The sequence below is a fragment of the Pieris napi genome, chromosome 12 (assembly GCF_905475465.1).
Source record: "Pieris napi chromosome 12, ilPieNapi1.2, whole genome shotgun sequence".
NCBI lineage: Eukaryota > Metazoa > Arthropoda > Insecta > Lepidoptera > Pieridae > Pieris > Pieris napi.
The window spans coordinates 588,495-609,993 of NC_062245.1; the positions used below are offsets into that span (position 1 = coordinate 588,495).

At 32.4% G+C, this 21,499-nt stretch overlaps 3 protein-coding genes across 3 annotated transcripts; 1 reads left to right on the forward strand and 2 right to left on the reverse strand.

Moving 5' to 3' along the window:
• Positions 1-168: 168 nt before the first annotated feature.
• Positions 169-1,406, reverse strand: LOC125054449 (EEF1A lysine methyltransferase 1). The gene is made up of 4 exons (XM_047656358.1): positions 1,252-1,406; positions 920-1,085; positions 697-847; positions 169-591 (listed from the first exon to the last, which is right to left on the reverse strand). Exons 2-4 carry the CDS (start codon positions 1,070-1,072, stop codon positions 248-250), a joined length of 648 nt encoding a protein of 215 aa, XP_047512314.1. The 5' UTR covers positions 1,073-1,085; positions 1,252-1,406; the 3' UTR covers positions 169-247.
• LOC125054451 (N-alpha-acetyltransferase 80) lies at positions 1,126-3,945 on the forward strand. The gene is made up of 2 exons (XM_047656361.1): positions 1,126-1,283; positions 2,466-3,945. Exon 2 carries the CDS (start codon positions 2,482-2,484, stop codon positions 3,058-3,060), a length of 579 nt encoding a protein of 192 aa, XP_047512317.1. The 5' UTR covers positions 1,126-1,283; positions 2,466-2,481; the 3' UTR covers positions 3,061-3,945.
• Positions 3,127-21,498, reverse strand: LOC125054448 (rRNA biogenesis protein rrp5). Its single transcript, XM_047656357.1, has 20 exons — positions 21,315-21,498; positions 21,073-21,213; positions 20,764-20,919; positions 19,828-19,975; positions 19,413-19,532; positions 15,430-15,593; positions 14,718-14,825; positions 13,936-14,073; positions 11,924-12,056; positions 10,615-10,803; positions 10,022-10,113; positions 9,494-9,649; positions 9,007-9,126; positions 8,305-8,382; positions 7,245-8,192; positions 6,676-6,888; positions 6,381-6,509; positions 4,396-4,651; positions 3,659-3,824; positions 3,127-3,313 (listed from the first exon to the last, which is right to left on the reverse strand). The coding sequence occupies exons 1-20, from the start codon at positions 21,387-21,389 to the stop codon at positions 3,154-3,156; spliced, it is 3,690 nt and encodes a 1,229-aa protein (XP_047512313.1). The 5' UTR covers positions 21,390-21,498; the 3' UTR covers positions 3,127-3,153.
• Position 21,499: the final 1 nt, after the last annotated feature.

A 21,499-nucleotide genomic window follows, 5' to 3' on the forward strand; every position in this document is an offset into this window, starting at 1 on the left:
AAATCTTTTATTTAATATTATATACATACAAGTGTCTTTGTTATAGTAACAAAACATGTAAATTCTGTCAAGTCTATACATGTTAATGAGAACTTTTTTAAAATAATTACCAAAGTTTTTTAATGAAATGTTAAGTGCTCAGGGTTGCCTGTTAATTAAAGAATTACACAATCTGTACCTAATTTAATAATTATTTTTCATTATAATATATACAATAGATAATTTGAAATCAAATTGTGCCTATAGTTTATCTTAAAACAGCATCCAAATCAAAGTTAGCATAACATGAAAATTCATTAGCTAGATTATTCCTGTGCTGTGGTTCAAATTCACAAATTTTTAAATTCAACAATCTTTCTATATTTTCTTTCATAACTGTACCTGTACATACTACAATCTTATCTTTAGATAATAATTTGACTGTTTCTGAAGTTTTTTGAATACATTCCTCAGCTAGGAATGGTGGATCTGCAATAACTAAGTCATATGTGTGTTCTAAACCTTGTGGCAACTTATCTGGTGTATTATAATCATAGAAAATATAATCTGGCGCATGAACTTCAAATCTTCTATCATATTCCAAAAGTGATACTGAAATAAATATAGAGTTGTGTTATTTCATAACAGGTAATATTTTTCTATTTTTTAATACCTAAATAAATAATTAAAATATAATAATTAATGGGTACAACTTACAGCTAATTCTATTTCCCATATGTCTTTTGGCTGGTACAAAAAGTGTGGGGCATGATATTAATGCAACCTTCCCACCATTGGGAACAGATTTCTCAATTACTTGGACAAGGGCTTGTATTGTTGCTTCATTATACCAAAACTGGCTTAGTTGCTAAAAAAAATAAAATTATTATGTTAATTACTTTTAAATAGTGTTTAAGACTTAATTTTAATATACCAGTACCCAGTTTTCTTCAAATATAATATTTTCATTTAATTTTTGGTCTGCTTCCAACTTGTTTAGTATTTCTAGACGTTTGTCTTGTTCGGCATAGAATTCTTGTAATGCTGCAAAAGTTTCCGCCGACAAACTTGGAATATCATCATCTTCATCCATTTTTCTAATTAACCTATTATCATATGAAGAGTACCGAGTACCCTGACAGATAAAAATAGGTTAGGTGGCCTGTAGTTTGGTTTGCTCAACGTCTAAACTCTAAGGTTAGTAATTGGCACCATTCACGTGTAGTAATACCACAACGAAAAAGTTAAATCGTAATAAGCCTATATACTTACCTGTTATATTACGATTTGTTTTTAGGGTAAAGGTAAGTTTTAATTATATTCAACTTTATTAATATGGATAGGTTATAAATAAGGTTTTATTTAAAAATATTTGTAAATAAACATTAAATTTAAAAAATATCTCATTTGACAATTTACTGTTGAAAGTTAACATAGTTATAAATTTTATAAACTGCATATCATATTACAGACTACAAGTCAGACAAGACAGTCGTTGCACAGTTTATAGTCCTTTTCATGAAAGAAGTCCCCCAGACGCGGCGCTGCAATCGCATGCCGTAATGTTGCCATTTATGAGTAAAAAATTTACCTATTTTATTTACATTTAGCAGATGTAATTTATCAAATAATATTATTTTCTGCATACTTCGATGAAACAATATTTCTGTTATGTAAAAAGTATATTTTTATTTACATGAGATATATTGAGATATATCTCATGTAAATTTTTGATTGAGATATATTTAGATGAGAAAATAGGGTAAAGAAAAGCAATACAATTTTTTATTCAGAGTTTTATTGCATAATTGTTGGGTTACAATTTTTTTCGAAGTAGACGCCGCTGTTGTTACAATACCTTCGTTTGATTTTCTTGTTATAGTTTTCTCTGACACACCTGCAATTAAATTATGAACAATTAACAATAATAATAACTTTAAGTTTATATGCTTATGTAATATGTAATATATGTTTTAATTTCAGTTACCTAGTTTCATCACGTTAAGTATTTGTTAATTTTTGTCGCAAAAACGAATTTATATCATAAAAGTCCCATCAATACAGCAAAAAATTATTAAATGGCAACTCTAAAAAGTACCTGTTATGGCGGCAACTCTCTTCCGAACATTGTTTAGTGGTATTAAAACACCTTGATTCTTATGTTCCGCTTCACAGAACTCTTTCACCTTTAATATCATTTCTCGAGCCGAACTTTTTACAACTTTTGGCATTGTAATCAATCTTTAAAATGCACTAAGCTAGTTAAAAATTCACAAAAATCTACCACAACAAACGAACTTGATAACATCGACGAATGACAACATTGCCGACCTGTCAAATTTAGTTCCAAAAATCGCCGCGGGACTTCTTTCATGAAAAGCACTATACATAAGACTTCAGCCTCAAAAATATGAAACGCCTATGTTTTTTAAGAATTGGGCATATGTATTACACGTACCTAATCAATCAATATTTATATTTTACAGTTAATACTCGAGAATCATGACGTGTTCTGAAATTGATTTGAAAGTGCTACCTCTCCACAAACATTCTCAATATTTGGAAGCGTGCGTGGATATGATAAATGAAGAATGGCCTAGAAGTAAAACTGCCAGAATGATGTCTTTGACGGCATCTTGCGACAATCTGCCTACAAGTTTAATACTTATAAACAACAAAATGAATTTACTAGGTCACGCTAAGCTTACTCGTTTGCCAAATATACCAAATAGTTGTTTTGTTGAAACTGTCGTTATAACTAAACATATGCGTGGTAAAAAGTTGGGTACTTTTTTAATGAGAAAAGTTGAATGCTATTGCAAAAATTTTCTTCACTTAAAAATGCTACATTTATCTACAAAGGGACAAGAAGAATTCTACAGCAAATTAGGGTATGAGATATGTCCTCCAGTTTCTACTTATGGCAACCCTGTCAGTATTGTTATTAAACCTGATAAACCAGACAAAATGAAGAAAGAAACATGTGGAAATATACCCCCTCCTCCTCCATTACCCAAGCTTCAGAGTGTTGCTAGTACTAATATTAAATCAAGTAAAACATTTATGTTTAAATATTTGTAGACTCAAAACTTAAGTAAGGCTATCAAATTAAAGGGCGTGTTAAATTTAATTAATTAATCAAACACATAAATATTAAATTTTTAATTCAATTATCTAAAACTTCGCTTTATCTACATATTCTAGTGCTTTTTGACGAATTTCCTCCGCTTGGTCCTTATCTCCATACTTCTCTTCCACTTCTATCCACTTTTTGAACAAAACCTTCATTTTGCGTGCTGGCAACTTGTGAGCCGTCATCCGTTCCAACACTTGCCTATGAAGAGATTATATAAATTAATTCACATTTATATAAATTAGAATGTAATATAACTATAGCGCGATGGATTTTTCGCGAGAAATAATTATCCATTGTTAGAAACCCACCATAACTTAGACCCAAAGATAGACATAGAAGAATCTAGTTGTTTAAATATCAAACAGATGCAGAGAGCATCTCTAAATGCCCAAGGAGCATAACAGAACTTCACACAAGAATTAAGCGGTTGTTAGATTTAAGTAGTATTTAAGTAATATACGTACGTATAATATATGTAATATATATAATATATGCATTATTAAGTTTCAATTATATATGTTTCTTATATGCTGTAATAAATACCTGATCCGAGTGACGTCACCAGTCTTCAAAAGCATATCGACGAAAGCGCAGCAAACGTCAACGCGAGCAGGATAAACGGCGAGCACTTGCTCGAACAACGCTTCGGCTCGTTCACGTTCGCCCCACGCTCGCTCTAGTTGCGCGAATTGCACTAATAACGACACATCTGCAACAGATAAATATGTCTTGTTGATTTAAGAGATTGGGAACTGTCTACCTCAACGCAGAAGTTTCACAGAAAGTATCATTTTGTATGTCTCTCATTAATAAATGTAATTTATCCGTAACTGCTGTTTTTTTAAATTCATTTAGATCATATAACTTTCTACTCACGGTACTCAAAGATGGAAAGCGAAGAAACAAATGCAGGTGAGGCGATGTGAGGACGACATGAGAAAGGGAGCCGGGATAGAATGGTATAAAAGCTAGGGAGAGATCAAAATAGCGACATTTGGGTAAGGACTTTTTGTTGAGAGAAAAAAAAAATACCCTAGACTAAAGGATTTTTTTTAAATATATAAAGTTGAAGAGTTTGTATTTAGTTAAAGGCGCTGAATCTAAAGATTTGTATCGGATAACACCACGGGGAAAACTAGTTTATATATATCTCGTATATTACCGAAAATAAATTACGCGTACTTTCGCAAATTACTTGTTTGGGTTTATCTCGATTAAAAGATTTTCAATGAAACAACTTGTCTACTTTGACTTTTGGTCATGCTTATTTCGATACTCACGTTCCTTCTTCTCCAAAGCCGCCATACCCTTCTGCATCAGCTGCCTTGCCTTATCTAATAAACCGGCTTTATAACAGACAGAACCACACACGATATACATGTTAATATTCTTCCGATATTTCCTCTGCATCAAGTCACAAGTCTGGATTAACTCCTGTTGATTACTGGTATCTAGGAGTATCTCCAGTAGTTTGCTGTGAACCTGGTACGTATCGTTCATTTGTAGGGCTTCTTCGAGGGTCTTTGTTTGGGTTTCCTGGAAATTTTAGGTGATCTACATTTCACATGATCCACATTACAAACATTAGAAGTTTCAAGAAAACATCAGATAGTTTTGTTTGCTGATGACACGTCCTTGATTTTTAAAATCAAACGACAAATAACAAATTTTGACGATGTGAACAATGCTCTGTCTTCGATTGTCCATTGGTTTAGTATGAATAACCTTCTACTTAATGCAAAAAAGACAAAATGCCTTAAATTTTCTGCAAAAAATGCAAGGGTTATGGATACTAGACCAATTATAAACGATGAGGAATTGAATCTGGATGATACAACTGTATTTCTCGGAATCACCATGGATTCAAAACTTCAGTGGTCCCCTCATATTAACGGATTGGCGAAGAGACTTAGTTCTGCAGCCTACGCGGTTAAAAAAATTCGCTCACTAACTGATGTCGATACAGCTAGACTTGTTTATTTTAGTTACTTTCATAGCTTAATGACTTATGGCTTATTATTATGGGGTCATGCTGCTGATGTCGAAACTATTTTTCAGAATTACTAATTTATTTTTAAGAGGGCTATTCGTGCAATCTATAATTTAAAATGTAGGGAATCTCTTAGAGATAAATTCAAGGAAATTAATATACTCACCTTTCCCTCGCAATATATTTATGAAAATATTATGTATGTATACAAAAATAGTGTTAAGTTTACTAGAATAGAACATATGCACAATGTTAATACACGGAACAAACGCAGGCTGCAATTTCCCCGTACTAGACTATCTAAAGTTAGTAATTCTTTTTTGGGGAAAGGGATACTCTTCTTTAATAAAATCCCAGAGGCTCTTTTATCACTGCCTTTCAATAAATTTAAGAAATGTATTAAAGAAAAACTGTGTAAAAAGGCTTACTATAAAGTCAACGATTATCTAGTTGATAAAAGGGCCTGGGACTAGTGCTAGACAGGCTACTTCTAATTGCTTTGCGATATTTGTTTTAATAAGTGTTGTTTGATGATTTGCTGTTTTAAAAGAGTACCGAGAGTTTTTTACGCCGGCTTTTTCTCTCGGCCTACCCCCTCTGTCTTTTTTGCCGATGAGTAGGGATGCCTTCAAATTTAATGACGTGGAATAAGTGATACATGTATCTTATGTTCCATAATAAACGTATTTTATTTTATTAAAAGTAGTTTTACAGCGAGTGATTATTACGCCCCTTTTCATCACAAACAGTAAACAACGCACAAGTAAAGATAACATATTATTTCTTCAAAAAGGTTTACTAAACCTGGAATTAGTAAGCAGTGATGCCAGATAAAGAATGAAATAACGTAATTAAAGTTAATTCGATATATTGTTCGTGATATTGAAATATTTGTTATTTTTGTATTAGGTCACTTGAGTAAGTAAATATTTAGATTTACCTTTTTGTAGGTAAAAGATAAAAATAATAATAAATGGGTCCCATTATCTGTGGAGAAGTTTTTAGTAGCAACACTTATGAAATGTTAGAATTCTATGGAATTAAAAATCAGAGTTTAGCTAGGGTCTGGGTATAGTTGCTCTTCTCACGCTTTGAAATCAGTTCTCCTTTAGTTTTTATAATTTATGAATCAATGATTATTTTTTTCTCTTCGTGTATGTTATGTTTGCCTATAAGTGCTGGTAATATTATATATTTTATTTTTCTTGTATCAGTGTGCCAAACGTCGCAAGCTTTTTATAAAGATAACTTTTAATCGTGTAATTGAATGCTTACCTTGGTACCAAACCGATGTTCGAGGTTTAGTAAAGCGATCCAAACATTGAGTCGTTCTTGTTCTTCTCTGAAGTTAATTGTGTTAATCGCTTTACGTGCCACGCCACGCGCTCGCTCTATCTCTGTCGCCTGTATTGGAACAAAGAGAGACAACGTTTTATATACAGTGAAATATTTTAACTGTCAAATTAGAACTGAACTATTTTGTCTCTTTCTGTCAAATATTTATTAGTAGCTCATGTCTGAGCGCGTATATTTCCGCAGGAATATTTCCTTAATTCCTTATTATTCATACCTGCAGATGGAAAGCCATATATGCAATCCAAAGCTGACTGCAGTCCGGGCTCGCCATTAGCGCCCTCTGGAACTGCTCAACCGACCGGGGCTCATTCTCACTCTCTATCGCTCTCTTCTCCATTTCTCTCACTTTTTCTTCTTCTTCCCTCGCTTTAGCCACTTTTTCTGCTGCTGTCAGTTTCTTGCGTTTCTTTTTTGGTTTTTCTTCTTCCTGAAATTATTAAGTCAACATATTAAGATTATTTATATAAAAACGATAATAATTCGAATTGAATCGAGTTCGTTCTTTTATTTAAGATCACTTATTATGAAAATTATTCATAAAACTGACAAAATACGCAAAGTTTCAATGTGATTTCCGGTAGAATGCGAGTGCGACAATGGAGCTTTGCGAAACTACTAGGTGGTTTTAGTGGGTATTGCTCACCCAGTCCCTGAATAGCAGAGATTCTGGTGTGAGACAATTATCTGGGGCAATAGGGGATGGGCAAATGCATTGCCACCTCGGATATAAAAAAAGACTCACTGAGAATTGTGATAAACAAGTGTAAAAGTAGTTAAACTCACTTCATCTTCACTGCTACTAGATTCTTCCTGCTTTGGATTAACTTCTTGCTTATCCATGGACCAAAAGTCCTTAGCACTGGGCACTTCAATCACAGGCTCCAATTTATCCAACACCTTAACTTCTTTAAGTTTATCCATTCTCTCACTTTCTATCTTATTCTCTACCTTAACCGGCTCATCTACTGTGCTTTTCTCTTTCATTTGTAGTTCTTTTAGCTTCTCTTGCGCTATTTTCACCGTTTCTAATAACTCTGTAACATGTTCTTGGATGGTTAATCTTTCGATGTGTAACTCTGTATGATATTTCTTGTTTTTAGGATTAAGACCTTTTTTTTCTAGTCTTTGTATTTTGTTTACGATAAAATCAGATTTTTTTACTTTTCTATTAACTGATTTGAGCAACTGCGTTATGCGTTCTTTAAAGTGTTCGCTTACTTCGCAAGTAGAGAGATCTAAAAGGCTTAGATCTTTAGGATGTATAAATGAAGATTGGTCATCTGGCATATCAGTCTCTATTGCATCGCTTTCCTCCATGTCTTCTTTCACTTCTTTTTTATCGTTCCTCTTTTTTCTCTTATCAACTGGTTCGGGTTCTGTATAACTCTCTTCATGTTCTTCTTTCTTTTTCTTCTTATCTTTCTTCTTTGTTATGCCTACATTCTCGTTAACTGTTTCCACTTCCATCGAGTCAATCTCATCTGCCTCTTTTGCTTCTTTATTTTTCTTTTTATCTTTCTTCTTTGGCTTAACAGTATCCTCAACGACCGTTTCGCTTTCTACGACATCTTCGGCTATATCTTTTGCTTTTTTGTTTTTCTTTTTAGCCTTTTTGGAATTTTCTTCGACTGTATCTTCATTTTCTTGTACGGGCTCCTTAGATCTTTTTCGCTTCTTATTTTTATTGTCATTTGATTCTTGATCATGTTTACGTTTAGACCTCTTAATATCCTAAAATAAAAAGTATACAATTTATTATTAATTTATTTAAATGTCTTTAGGAATTTATATTTTTTCTATTTGCTCCGTAAAATATTTTATATATTAAGAAAATTATACTTACTGGATCAAATGGCTCTGTAGTGAGACTGGCAATGATTTTCTTATTTTCCTTATTAATGTGTACAACAACACAAGTTACCTGTAAATTATTAATTTTAATTAATTTTTTTGGGCTGTAACTGTTGCGAGGAACTAAACAGGGACCAAATTAAATTTAAAAGGGAATACCCTCTGTTTTTAATCATTTGATAACAATTCTTTTTGGGAATATATAATGTTGGTCCGTAAACTCCCTACTTAAATATATGGAGAAAGCATGGTGTACTGTTCCTCCAACCTAAGTAGTAGTAGGAGTATTTCGCGAGACGTGTGATGTGAAGTTTAGAGATAGAAAAAGTCCCTGGACACTATGGCAGGGGAGTAGAATTGGTATTATTTATAAAAAAAAAACGCAAAGTATCGTCGACTCGTCGTCTAACCACTGACTGACCCGAAGGCCTAAGGCCTAAGTGGCTAAGGCCGAGAAGTTGCATATCACGGCAGTGATTTATAAGCACACATTGATACAAATACCCTTCATGGTACTGACAAGAAAGGTTAGAAAATAAGCCGATTATAACAAATATATTCCTAATCATTAAAATTATTTTAAATTTCAATTAAACTATGATTCCAATTCAATTACTAAAAGAAAATACTATTTTTATGTTGCATTTGTCATTCTTATGGTCACAGGTTTTTTTAGGAAAAGTGTTCTACTCACCAGTTGCCCAAGATGGAAGGAATCCATGAGATTTTCTACTGGCTCTCTGCTCACAAACTTCCGCGGAATCAAACATGTTATATTGTTGAAGAATGTTACTAACAAGTAGTCACGTATTGTCTAAAAAAATAATACTGGATAATTCTAAGCCATCTATTAATTATTTGCTACCACATATTTTGTAGTAGAAGCGTATTATTATTACCAGGAAAATTAGTATGCCTGTTTGACTAAATAGTATCCTAGTAATAATTAGCAGTACCTCATTTTATTATTTAAAAAACATAGATTTTGCTTTTACGACCTTGTTCCCCGGGGCAAGCGAAATCATTTTATCAATTTTGCGCATTTAAAATAATAACATTTTGTGAGTCCACCTACTACTAACTACCCTCACTATCTACCCTCTTATCACAATTTATGAATTAATGATGATCAATTTTGAAAGGCTTTTTGTGTAAAAATAACCTAGTAATGAAACACCTACCGTTATAACACCCGTGTACGATGTTCCAATGAGGGCATCTTCAAAATTTAAAAGAACAGACGAATCTGGCGACAGCAGCGTCGGTTTCAACGTTAGTACCGCATTATTCTTTGCCAGGTCTACGTATAATACGCGAGCTTTTACCTCTTGTCCTACCTAGAAAGGAATTATTCACATCATACTATCAATAATTTTTTACTGATAGGATAAATATTAGAGCTGTGCTGGCTTCGATCCCCGGCTGTGCAACAATGGACTTTCTGTCTATGTGCGCATTAAACATTTGCAAATACCGTTATGGGAAACATCGTGAGGAAACCGGCTTAAACCCAAACAGTCGACAGCGTGTCAGGCACAGGAGCCCGATCACCTACTTGCCTATTAGACTGACATGATCATGAAAAAGATACAGAAATCTGAGGACCAGACCTAAATCATCACGAAGCGATCACTTCCAGGCAATACTGAAAGGAAACTTATAATGAAATAATATTTAAATATTAATTAGTGAATAATGACTGAACTAACCTTGAACTTTTTCTTGGGTAGCTTGGAGGTGCTGGCCTTCTTAGGGTCTACGAACACACCCGAGTCTGTTATGTGTATCTGTGGGACGAAACCTGAAATAATAATAATAATAACAATAAATCCTTTATTTGCCATGATAGTGGTACAAAATAAAATAAAAACAACAACAAGAAAGTGGAATTAACTTTGATATATATTAGCGTTATAACTTTAAACTTTAGTGAAAACCCATAAAACTAAAAGTTTAAACCATTGAATCGTTTGACCATATTTTCACTATTTAGTATTATTTTTTTTAATATCTTTTACTTGACAATTGTTTGGAGTTAATATAATTTATTAATTTCTTTTATAGCAATTTTAAATAAACAAATTTACCACCAAACTTATTCAAATTGAATATTGCATCAAATGTATTGCGTAGTTTTAAGGTTCGCACTTTTAGTAGATTTAAGAGATCAAAACGGACAAATAAAAAATGTTTTAAAATATTTCCGAACTAATTAGACTAAGGGTGGAAATGACGTACTAAATCTCAAAAGGTCGGCAACGCATTTGCGAGCCCTATTATAAAAATATTTTAGTGTAGGGACCTGGTATTCTTCCAACAGTCGCCCGTAAATAAGTATCGGCCACAGTAGTAATAGTGGCAGTGACATATTCCCCAACGCTGAGCTGTGTCAGAGTGAAATACTGTTCTCGAAGGATGTCTGGTTGATCTGTGACCGAGTACATTCTGTCGACGAGATGATAGCCGAGGACTCGTACTTTGTGTGTGCTACCTGAAGAGAAATATATTTTAATGTATGCTGCAAATACAACTAAATATATAAGAAAAACTTTATGATCTAGCTTTCTTAACAATAAATATTTCAAAAATAACGCGTTGATTAAAAGCTACGTACGATGTATTCCCATTGAAATTTTTAAAACGTGTGTAGGGCAGAGATCCTAGAACAGATTGGGCGGATCACTTTAAAAAAAAGCTTTAAGCACCTATCGGGTACCGAATCCACATTAGACGAATACGTTTTTTAAATATGTATATACTAAGTAAACTAAAATTTGTAGTTTTTTTTTTTAAATAGGGGTTGATCGAAGAGGGTAGATGAAAATTAAGGGTTGTATGTATTTTTGTATGCGCTATCATAAAAAAATAAAAACAAAAAATGTTGGTCTAAAAAATATATTTTTTTGGGATGGACAGTGGACACCCGACTCACTCAGAAGTTTGAAAGATAGAGAGTAGCCGATTCTCAGATTTACTGAATATGCATAAAATCTTCATAAGAATCGGTCGAGCTGTTTCGAAGGAGTATGTACGTAAGCATATTTACGTATATTTAGTATTGTTTACTACACGAATACTATTCGAAAGCGAAGGATATCTGTCTTTAACCGTCTTCAAGGTAGAGGTTTTCAGTTTTCTGTATGCATGTTTGTCCACAAATTGCGGAAACGTCGAAATGATTCCGATATAAATTAGGTATATTTCAGGGATCAGTCTAAAGGCCGATTTACATTATCATTAGTGTTTAGGAGAGTGCTTTAGGATAGTACTTTAGTTGAAACATGTAAACGCTACTTGCTTTAGTAAACGCTACGCTAAAGAACTTGCCTTTCAAGTTGTACTAAAGCACTCTCCTAAACACTAAGATAATGTAAATCGGCCTTAAGTTTCATCAAAATAGTTTCAGTAGTTTTCGAGATTTCTGAATTCACGCAACTCTTATATAGGAAACAGTATTTTAAGTCGGTTAAGTATTTCTAAAATACTTTTTTTAGTTCTAAATACCCCTCAAAGCGCTGCCCAAATTTTCTATGTATTATAGGTTTATTGTATGTGAGCAAACATTTACTTCAAAAATAAAATGTCCAGTATAAAATTAATTAAGAACTCACCTATAGGATAGGACTTGGCCAGAAGCTCTTCATCAGTTAAGTTCTCATCCATCTGCAGACTACGGATACTAAGAACACCTGTTTGACCTGCACTCAATTTAAAGTAAACGCATCTACCTAGAATTTTGAGCACCTGCAAAATATTTCAGCATTAAGTCCGTAATGTGTAATTCTTTTTTTGTGAAAATCCAGAGGAATATCTTACGGGCAATAAATCTTAATATGGCAACATTTCTGTCAAACTGAAGATCTAAGTAAAGGAAACTTTTTTGTATATAACTATAACTCAAAATAACTATATAAATATAGGTAAACAAGTACACTTATGAACGTCAAAAAAAAAGGTAAATTATTTGTAAATTTACAGTTCGCAAGTCAAGGGCGTAGAGCGGGCAAGAAGAACTGGCAAGAAACTCTCCGCCACTTTTTTTAGTCGCCAAGTTTTGAGTCTTTAAATTGTTTGAACTGGAGCAAATCAATCACAAGGATTAGGATCATTTTAATATTTATCAAATTTATTGATTAATTTACGTTTAACGAGAGCTTTGAATTTATTAAGTGATAATTCTCTAATTTCGCTTGGGAGTTTGTTGTAAAAACGAATACAATTTCCATATAAGGAGTGGTTTATCTTCTGGAGCCTGGTTGTTCGCACACTCAAATTAGTTCTATTTCGCGTATTATACTGGTGAAAGTCACCAGTATACTACGTCACCATTTGTTTTAAAATAACAGGGAACAAACGGGCAGGAGGCTCATCTGATATAAGTGATTACGCCCATGGTCACTCACATTACCTGAAGGCTAAGTGCGTTCCCGGCCTTTTGAGAATTTTATTTAAAAGTCTTCTAAAAACGCAGTAAGTATTTCTCAAATACAATAGTAATAACCCTGTGGACATTTATATTTTATTGGACAGTTTTTCTATATGCAACTGTATTTGCTATGTGAAATATAATATCGTGAGAAAACTAAAAGTAACGTATGTATGGAAGGCTAATCACGTACTTGGCTATAAAAATGATTAAGAAACAGATAAAGAAACCAGAGGTCAAGACTGCGGGTTCTAACACTCGAAAACTTTGTTGAGTTAAAAAACTCAAGTCGAATTAATTCTAAACTCTCATTTTTCATTCCGTAGAATTCTGACATTTCATAAGTGTTGCTACTAAAAAAGTTCTCCACCGAAAAAGGGACAAATTTAACCCATTTGAGGACAATAAAAAATAAAAATAATAATTTATTATGGTTTACCTACAAAAAGGTAAATCTAAATATTTACTTACTCAAGTGACCTAATACAAAAATAACAAATATTTCAATATCACGAACAATATATCGAATTAACTTAATTACTTTTTTTATTTTTTTGCTGGCATCACTGCCTACTAATTCCAGGTTTAGTAAACCTTTTTTAAAAAAATGTTATTTTTACTTGTGAGTTTTTAACTGTTTGTAATGAAAAGGGACGTAATTATCACTCGCTGTACAACCACTTTTAATGTAGAGCACCGCACTTAATAAAATTGACACATTCACTAACAAATAAAATGTATGTATAGACTCAAATGTTCAGACACGTAGTGAAATAGAAAAATGTGCCCGACCAAAAAGGTTTGTAATCTCTGACATGTCAACAGATGACAGCTGTCAGAATTCTACGGAATTAAAAAATCAGAGTATAGAAACATTTGCCACTATTAGGTACGATATGATAATGTAATGTAATATGTAACTGGTATGTAAAATTCTACCCTTTAATTATGTAAACCTTGCACGCCATCATGTGTGGCAGAATATGGGAAGTTTAGATTGTACCACATTCATGGAAATAAATTATTATTATTTTATAAACGACATAACGACCAGCGTCTCCCCAATATAGAACAATATCATTTAATAAATCAAATCAAAATCATTTATTAATTTAGGTAACACAATGTACACTTATGAACGTCAAAAAGAAGTATTTAATTTATTTAATAGATTTAATAAACTTTATTATTTATTACCTGAGCTTCTTCAACAATATCTCCGTCGCTGTATTTTTGTTCTTGGGTCATGTCCACACATACAGGGTCGAAAACATCTCTCATAGTCAAGTATGGGATGTTTGTCACTGACAGCGTGTATAGGAGACGCGCCCTTATCTATAAAAAGTGTTGATGAGATATTTTTAGAGAGAAATTATTGTATATGAATTAAACATTTCAGTGGTTATCCGTGTTACGCTCGCAAATGCTTAATGGGCCTATATATATATTTTTTTTTATATAGAACAGGCGGGCAAACGTGGACCCATGGACACTCAATTACGAGGGCTCACGAGTGCGTTGCGGCCTTTTAAGAATTTATACACTCTTTTATTAAAGAAACCTAACAGGGCAAATGACTTCTTATCTTAAGATATTATATATTAATTTAACCAAAACATAACAAAATCTTCCAAAACTGTATACATACATACTTTGTGCGTGTCAAATATTATTTATAAATGATATACAGGCAAGACTCTAAATTTTGCTCACTCGGGCTTTCGTTGTTTTATAAGCGGAACGATACTAAGTTTAATAAGAACAAGCACATAGTATTAATTACGTTTATGTAATTAGCATTATTATTTTGTTATACCTGGTTAATACATAGTGAAAATAATATCCTTAATATCCCATCCTATATTTAAAACATCCTGTTGACCGAGTACATATAGTATGCAATAAATGATTATCTATTCAAACTCTTAAAGATTACATTTTTGTATACAAAATAAATTTTGTTTCAAAGTATGTATTACCTTAGCCCCTAGAGCTGGTTTCTTTCCCTTTATAGAGTCGATGTGGTGTCGTTGTATATACGCAGTCCGATCTCCAAATATACGGCCTTCGATACCGTTGTCCAAAGGCTGGAAAACATATATTTTTTATCGAAATCGAATTACTAGTGAATCCAAAAAGTAACTAAGAAATTAGATTTTGAATCAATAAAAGATATTATATCAATAATATGTTTGCTGTAATGGTTTTCGAAACTTTAAACAATCATAAATATTTCTATAGTGATACATTATTAGAAAATAAATAAAAACTAATAGCTACCAAAGAATCTCTCTCTCAAGGGATAAGCCCCTTAAGGTTATATTCTATTTATTCATGATATCTATATGTCGCAGCAAAATCATTTATTCATATAGGTACCACAATGTACACTTATGAACGTCAAAAAAGAAATATACATTAAATGCTTCTAATTTACTGCCAGTTCTCAAATCAAAGGCGTAGAACGGAAGAGAAGGACTGGCTGAACTCTCAATCAACAGCCTAGCCGCTTTACTAAACAGCTTCAGCTATTCAGCTAAATTGAATCGATGACGTTTCATTACTTGGACGGCGTTGTTTAGTAGAGGCTAGGCTGTTGATTGAACTGCTATTTAAGCTTAATAGCTGCTACATAAATATGGTGTATTAAGTAAAATATGTATATGTAATGACGTTTCATGTTGAAGTTACCTTATCAACAATAAATTCAAGAGACGTCCCCGGAGGTATATTGGTTGTGGCAGATTTCTGGAATGCGTTCTGTAGTGCTGTTGGTTCGCTGCTCAGCGTTATAACGTTATTGTCGGACGAAGTCTGAATGGATTTCACACTGCACCATGTAACCATACCCACATCTGTTAAAAAATGCCTTTTTGAGTATTTTTAATTATCCCGTATATGAAACTTTTCACAATTATTACTATTGAGCAACATTTAAACAAACAAAACGACCGTATTTATGCTCAAAGCTCTAAGGAAGCTTCCTAATTAGTCGACACAGTGCAACGTGGGCAATATCCGACTTAACTGATGGTTTGGTGGGGTATTAGCTATGAAGTAGTGACTGAGCCATACTTTTGAGAAAAAGGTATCAAAACATCAGCACAAGTGTATCAAGATACCATTCTTGAGAATGTAGTGAAGCCCCTTAATAACCATGTTCAATAACCAAGGACCACCTTCCAGCAAGACTCAGTGCCGGGTCATAAAGCTCGGTCTATGCAGTCTTGTTTGGAAACGAACGTTTCGGATTTCTTCAGAGCTGAAGACTGGCCATAGTCGAGGCCCGATCTGAATCAGCTGGATTATGATTTGTGGTCATTTTTAGAGACTACGGCTTGTTCTAAATGCTATAATAATTTGGAGCCCTACAACAATCCGTAAGGTTGGCAGTGAATTTTCTAATGGAAAATGTGCTTCTATTGATTAAACTGGCCTCAACGTTTAAAGGACTGTATCGCAGATAATGGAGACCACTTCGAATAAGCTTTTTATATTTTCAATTGTTTTATATTTATGTATTAAACTAGCACACTGTAAAAGTAACAAATTTTATTTGCAATAGAAAAACATTTTTTTTTCTTTGTTTCAGTATTTATGGCAAGTTATAATGAAAGACAAATAATTTATAAAATACTAAAACACTAAAATAAAATAATTCAACCGGGATGAGTATTTATTATATAATTAATATATTATATATTTATTGTATTGATTATATAATTATATATGTGTATAAAAAAAAATAAAAGATATTAATTATTTTACCCAATTCCTAGCAGAATATGTTATTAGTCAAAGTGAAATTGGTTTATTTATTTAAAATCCAAATGCAAAATGAATGTGGTCTATCTAATGAGCATCATGGCTAAGACAGCAGGTCAAGCAACTAGAACGTCTCACTAGAGTTCTCTTATCCTTTTGTTTTTTAATCTTGGTCAATGTACTTGACCGCATTAATACAATTACGCAATAAAATATTCCAAAATATACTTGAAACTGGTTGTTCTGTGTCCAAAAATACGTACACAAACAAATCGAATCTAAAAATAACTTTTGCACAACTTAATCTTTATGGAACATTACGAAAATACTTTCGTGAAGTTTCAACGAAAAAGCGAGAGTACTTAATAACGTGGTTGAGTAATGAGTAATGCTAAAAGTGACCATATATTCTGTGACTCAAAACGGGACATTGTCTTAATTTAGGTCAATTTATAAGTAGTCAATAAAAAAAACACCTTTTTTAAAGTGATTTATTTAGAAAAAGTTAGTTGGCTTAAAGTTACGAATTACAAAGTATAGGTACCCAAAATGTTTAGCTATATTTATCAGAACAAATTTGTTTTAATATAGCTGGTGACGATTTCAAATAAGAATGAAACTCTTGGCACGTTTTTTTCATATTAAATTTTCGCGCGGTTTCTGAAAACGGGACAATTTTGCATCCCAAAGTTCATTTCGGGGACACCGGGACTCCTAATTCGAAAAAGGGATAGTTCCGTTCAAAACTGGACGTCTGGTGAAGTTTATAGTAATGCTTTGCCAACATAATATATTTCCCAAATTTTATTTTTAAACCAGTACTGTTTTGCTGTTTTGTACAGTTGGACATATTTTTTTTTTTTGTTGGAGCCCATTTAACTTAGTAGCATTCTAATGGTGAAATCTGTCTAGTAGTTTGTGAATTATTTCGTTACAACTAGGGATGCATCGATACGCTTTTTTGCCGATACGATACCGATGCCGATACACTTATAGGAATATCGTCGATACCGATACCGATACCAACGCTTATTGAATTAAAATTAAATTAAGGTAAAAATATATCAAGTTAAGTTAAAGTTTATAATTTTTATTAAAAAATATATTTATAAAAAAAATAGTCACAAACTTTGAATTATTTTAAAGGTTTTGTTACTAAAATTAATAATTAAGAGTAATAATTTAATTAAAATAAAATAAATAACTGTTAATAATTAAAATTAACAATGAGAACATTGTTGTAATTCTGTATTTTATTAAATTTGGTATCGAAAAAATACTACTCGCGATAGCAGTTAAAAGCCAACTAAATGATCTTCAAATCTACGTTCAATAAAGTCTCAATGATCTCCCGCAAGCCACATTAGCTAATAACTATGCGCTGGCAAAGTAAAAATTTTGGTCTACTAATCAATCCAACAAGAGTTTTTCGTACTAACTACTAACTGACGTGAGACTGATCGTAAATTATCGTGATTCATGTGCACTTTTTATTTTTCATGTAGACTTTTTTTAGTTTATATGTTAAATGTATTTTTGCCCTCCTTTTCATTTAATTATGTTCAATTTTTATATTGTAATGCAACAAAGTGTTAATAAATAAATAGTGTTTAGCGAAATGAAATACATATATACATAAATAATAATGCTTTGTCCCCAAGCGAATGATAGAGACAACAAACTGAATAAAACGCGGGGATTTCTCGGGCAACAATAGTCCGTGGATCGTTTGCAACAAACTAGATCATACAAAATGCGCGTGAAATTTGAAAAGTATCGGTGAATCGGCAATGAAAATATCGCCGATGCCGATATATCGGCTAACCCAAAGTATCGCCGATATATCGGTATCGGCATCGGTATCGGGTGCATCCCTAGTTACAACCAATATATTATGGACATTTTTAACAATAATTTTTTGAAAGTGTTTTTGTTTTATACCCATTATGCAAAGCATATGTGCAATGTGTACCCAAGATAACTTTACGATTAACAACGTTGGTCTTACGTTTCGCAATTAATTGACCCGAAACAAAAATATTTTGTGCCAAAAATAAAACTGTTGACCCAGTAGTGTATTTTAATATAAAACTGGGCTATAAATAGCCGGTGTTTTCGATACATATAAGATTATGTTTCGTAAGAATTTCTTCTCATATTTAAGGGAAAACGTTTCATTGACTTAAATTACGTTTTTTTTTGTCGTCTAACTCAATTAGTCAGTTATAATAATAAATTTAATCTTGAAAATCATAAAATGATGATTTTTTCACATTTACATGCAACGCTTAAAAATTTAAATTTTGGTTTAATTCTTAACTTACGAGATTAGCTACCTATTTAAAAAAAATAATTAAACAAGACCATTTGTATTGCAAAATTACATTTATTTTTTACTAACGGCACAATAAAATAAATCAGTGGTGCTACAACATCTTTAGGTCTGTGCCTCTGATTTCTGAATCTGTTTCATGATCATTTTTCAATCTAATAGGCAAGTAGGTGATCAGACTCCGGTGCCTGACACAATTTTTGGGTCGGTTTCCTCGCGATATGTTCGTTCATCGTTCAAGCGAATGTTGAATATTTTTATTATTTACATAGAAAGAAAGTCCATTGGTGCACAGCCAGGGATCGAACCTACGACCTCAGGGATGAGAGTCGCAACGCTTAAGCCACTAGGCCAATACTCATGGCACAATATAAAGGAAAATAATGTGTGAATAAATTACCAATTAGCTAAGTAAAATAGAAGAAATGCGGCACAGAACTTGTTTCTCTCTATTTGATATCATATGACTACATATATATGATAACAATTCTACCACACCAATACTTTTTAATTTAAGAATGGAACTAAAGACCCTTTTAATCACATTGAAACAATAGCAGAATGTCCGAATACTTACCGAGTTCTATATCAGACTTGGCATTTTTCTTAGGTAAGAATGCTGTTGTATGAGGTATACCAGTCTCCATGATGTATCCATGGTCTTCTACTGATGATATGGCAGCTTGGATGAGAGAACCTAACCATTTAATACAAAATTATCAGACATAAATATATGTCACTAGGTAATATAAACCAAGCTACTGTTTAATATTAAAAGAAATTATAATTTGTTCCACCATGCCTTAAAAAACTAGATAAATAATAATCCAGAGGTGCTACATCCCATCAAAATTTGTTTTAATGTATAATTTTATTTGAACATAACATATTTAATGTTACATAAAAAGTTTGGTGTATGTCATGAAAGTAAGGAAAAATCAAATATTTGTTTCTTTATTAACGCAAAAAATATTTAGTGTTTTTAGACATACCTTTATGTAGATCACTATGTTTTCTATTGCTATTTATATGTTGCGGCATCATTGTTAGCATGGCATGGTTATCTTTAACTTCTAGTACTTTGACACAGACATATTGCCCACGTTTAAAGATTTCTTTCAGCTCTTTTACTTTGTCAATCTTCAAACAATCAGTTTAATTGGGCATTATGAGAAAAATATTATATGAAAACATGTATATTATAATTTTTAAATTACAACAGATATATTTTCTTTAAAAAAAAAATAGGTTTTATTTTTAAGTACAAGTTCAGTCTAAGCAACACATCTATATCTTTTACTAAACAAAATAAATAAAAACAGTAGACATATACAGTCAAACCTGGATAAGCAAGAGTTCAAGGGAGAATAATCTCATTTTAAGGTTTCTTACTAACCAGAGTTTCTCGCTAATGCAGGTACATGGGTAGCGATTCTCTCTTATAGAGGTACGCAGCAATAACAAGTCACGGCAAGTACGAATGTAGTAAATATGTAATATGATAAAATTATGTGCATAATGTGCACAACATAAATATTTTATTTTTTTTAAAACTTATTAAAAAAATCCGTCAATTTGGGTTTCTGTTTTTGTAATTTAAATATTTTTCTCTAACTCATAAATTTTGTCGAATATTGCTTGATCAAGCCGACTGTCGCTTATAGAGGTATAGATAAGTAGCAGTCTCACTTACGAAGGTCCATGAGGGAAAAACGACTCTCTCTTACAGAGGTTTCTGTTTCTCGCTAATAGAGGTTTTGGGAGCTTAAAATGACGGGTCCCGGCCATTACTCTCACTTATAGAGTTTTCTCACTATACCCAGGTTTGACTGTATATCCAAACCACATCTTAAAGTGGATGTAATAAATATTAATTATATATCATGTATCCTCTTAATTTAAAAAATATAAAACTACGAATTACATACCTTATCATCCACATAAGCTTCCAATAGTTTATTATAAGGTTCACTTATATGACATGCCATAACCGTTCCAATCAGTCGACTTGGCAAAGAGACCAACATATTAGTCTCCTTGATTTGAGATATCCGGCCCAATACTACAAAGTCCTGTTTCAGCGCCTGTGTGAAGTAGTAAATTCATATCATGGTGAACATGCAAAATATGAACATATGCTTATTGTAAGATATACTGAGAGTAAGTACTCTTTATTTACAAGATATACTGAGATACACCTTATTGAAATCGTTTGAAGTTTTGAGAACATCGCATACCTTATAACTGAGCCAAACTCCACAAGTTTTATATGATTTATCAACATCTTTGGAAGCTTCTTCAGACAAGTACCCATCATCTTCTTCTGACTTTTTCTTTTGTTTTCTCTTTCTTTCTTTTTTCTCAGTTGTGCCCAAAAACTGTAAGGTTTATTCATAATGATATTTTAATATGCATAATTGTGTTAAAACGATATAAATCTATGGTTAAAACAATCATTGGGTATTATTATTAAACTTACATTTGAAGTTTGCACGAAATTGGTTGTTGTTGGCTTTTTTCCTCCTCTAGGAAAATACTCTTCAACGTCTGCCATAGTTTTTCATTTATTCTTATCGTTTTTGTGCAATTAAATTTTACCAGTACGTATTATTTTTGTTGACGGCATGAAAATTTGAGGTTACAAGTCACAACTTACAGGCTCTC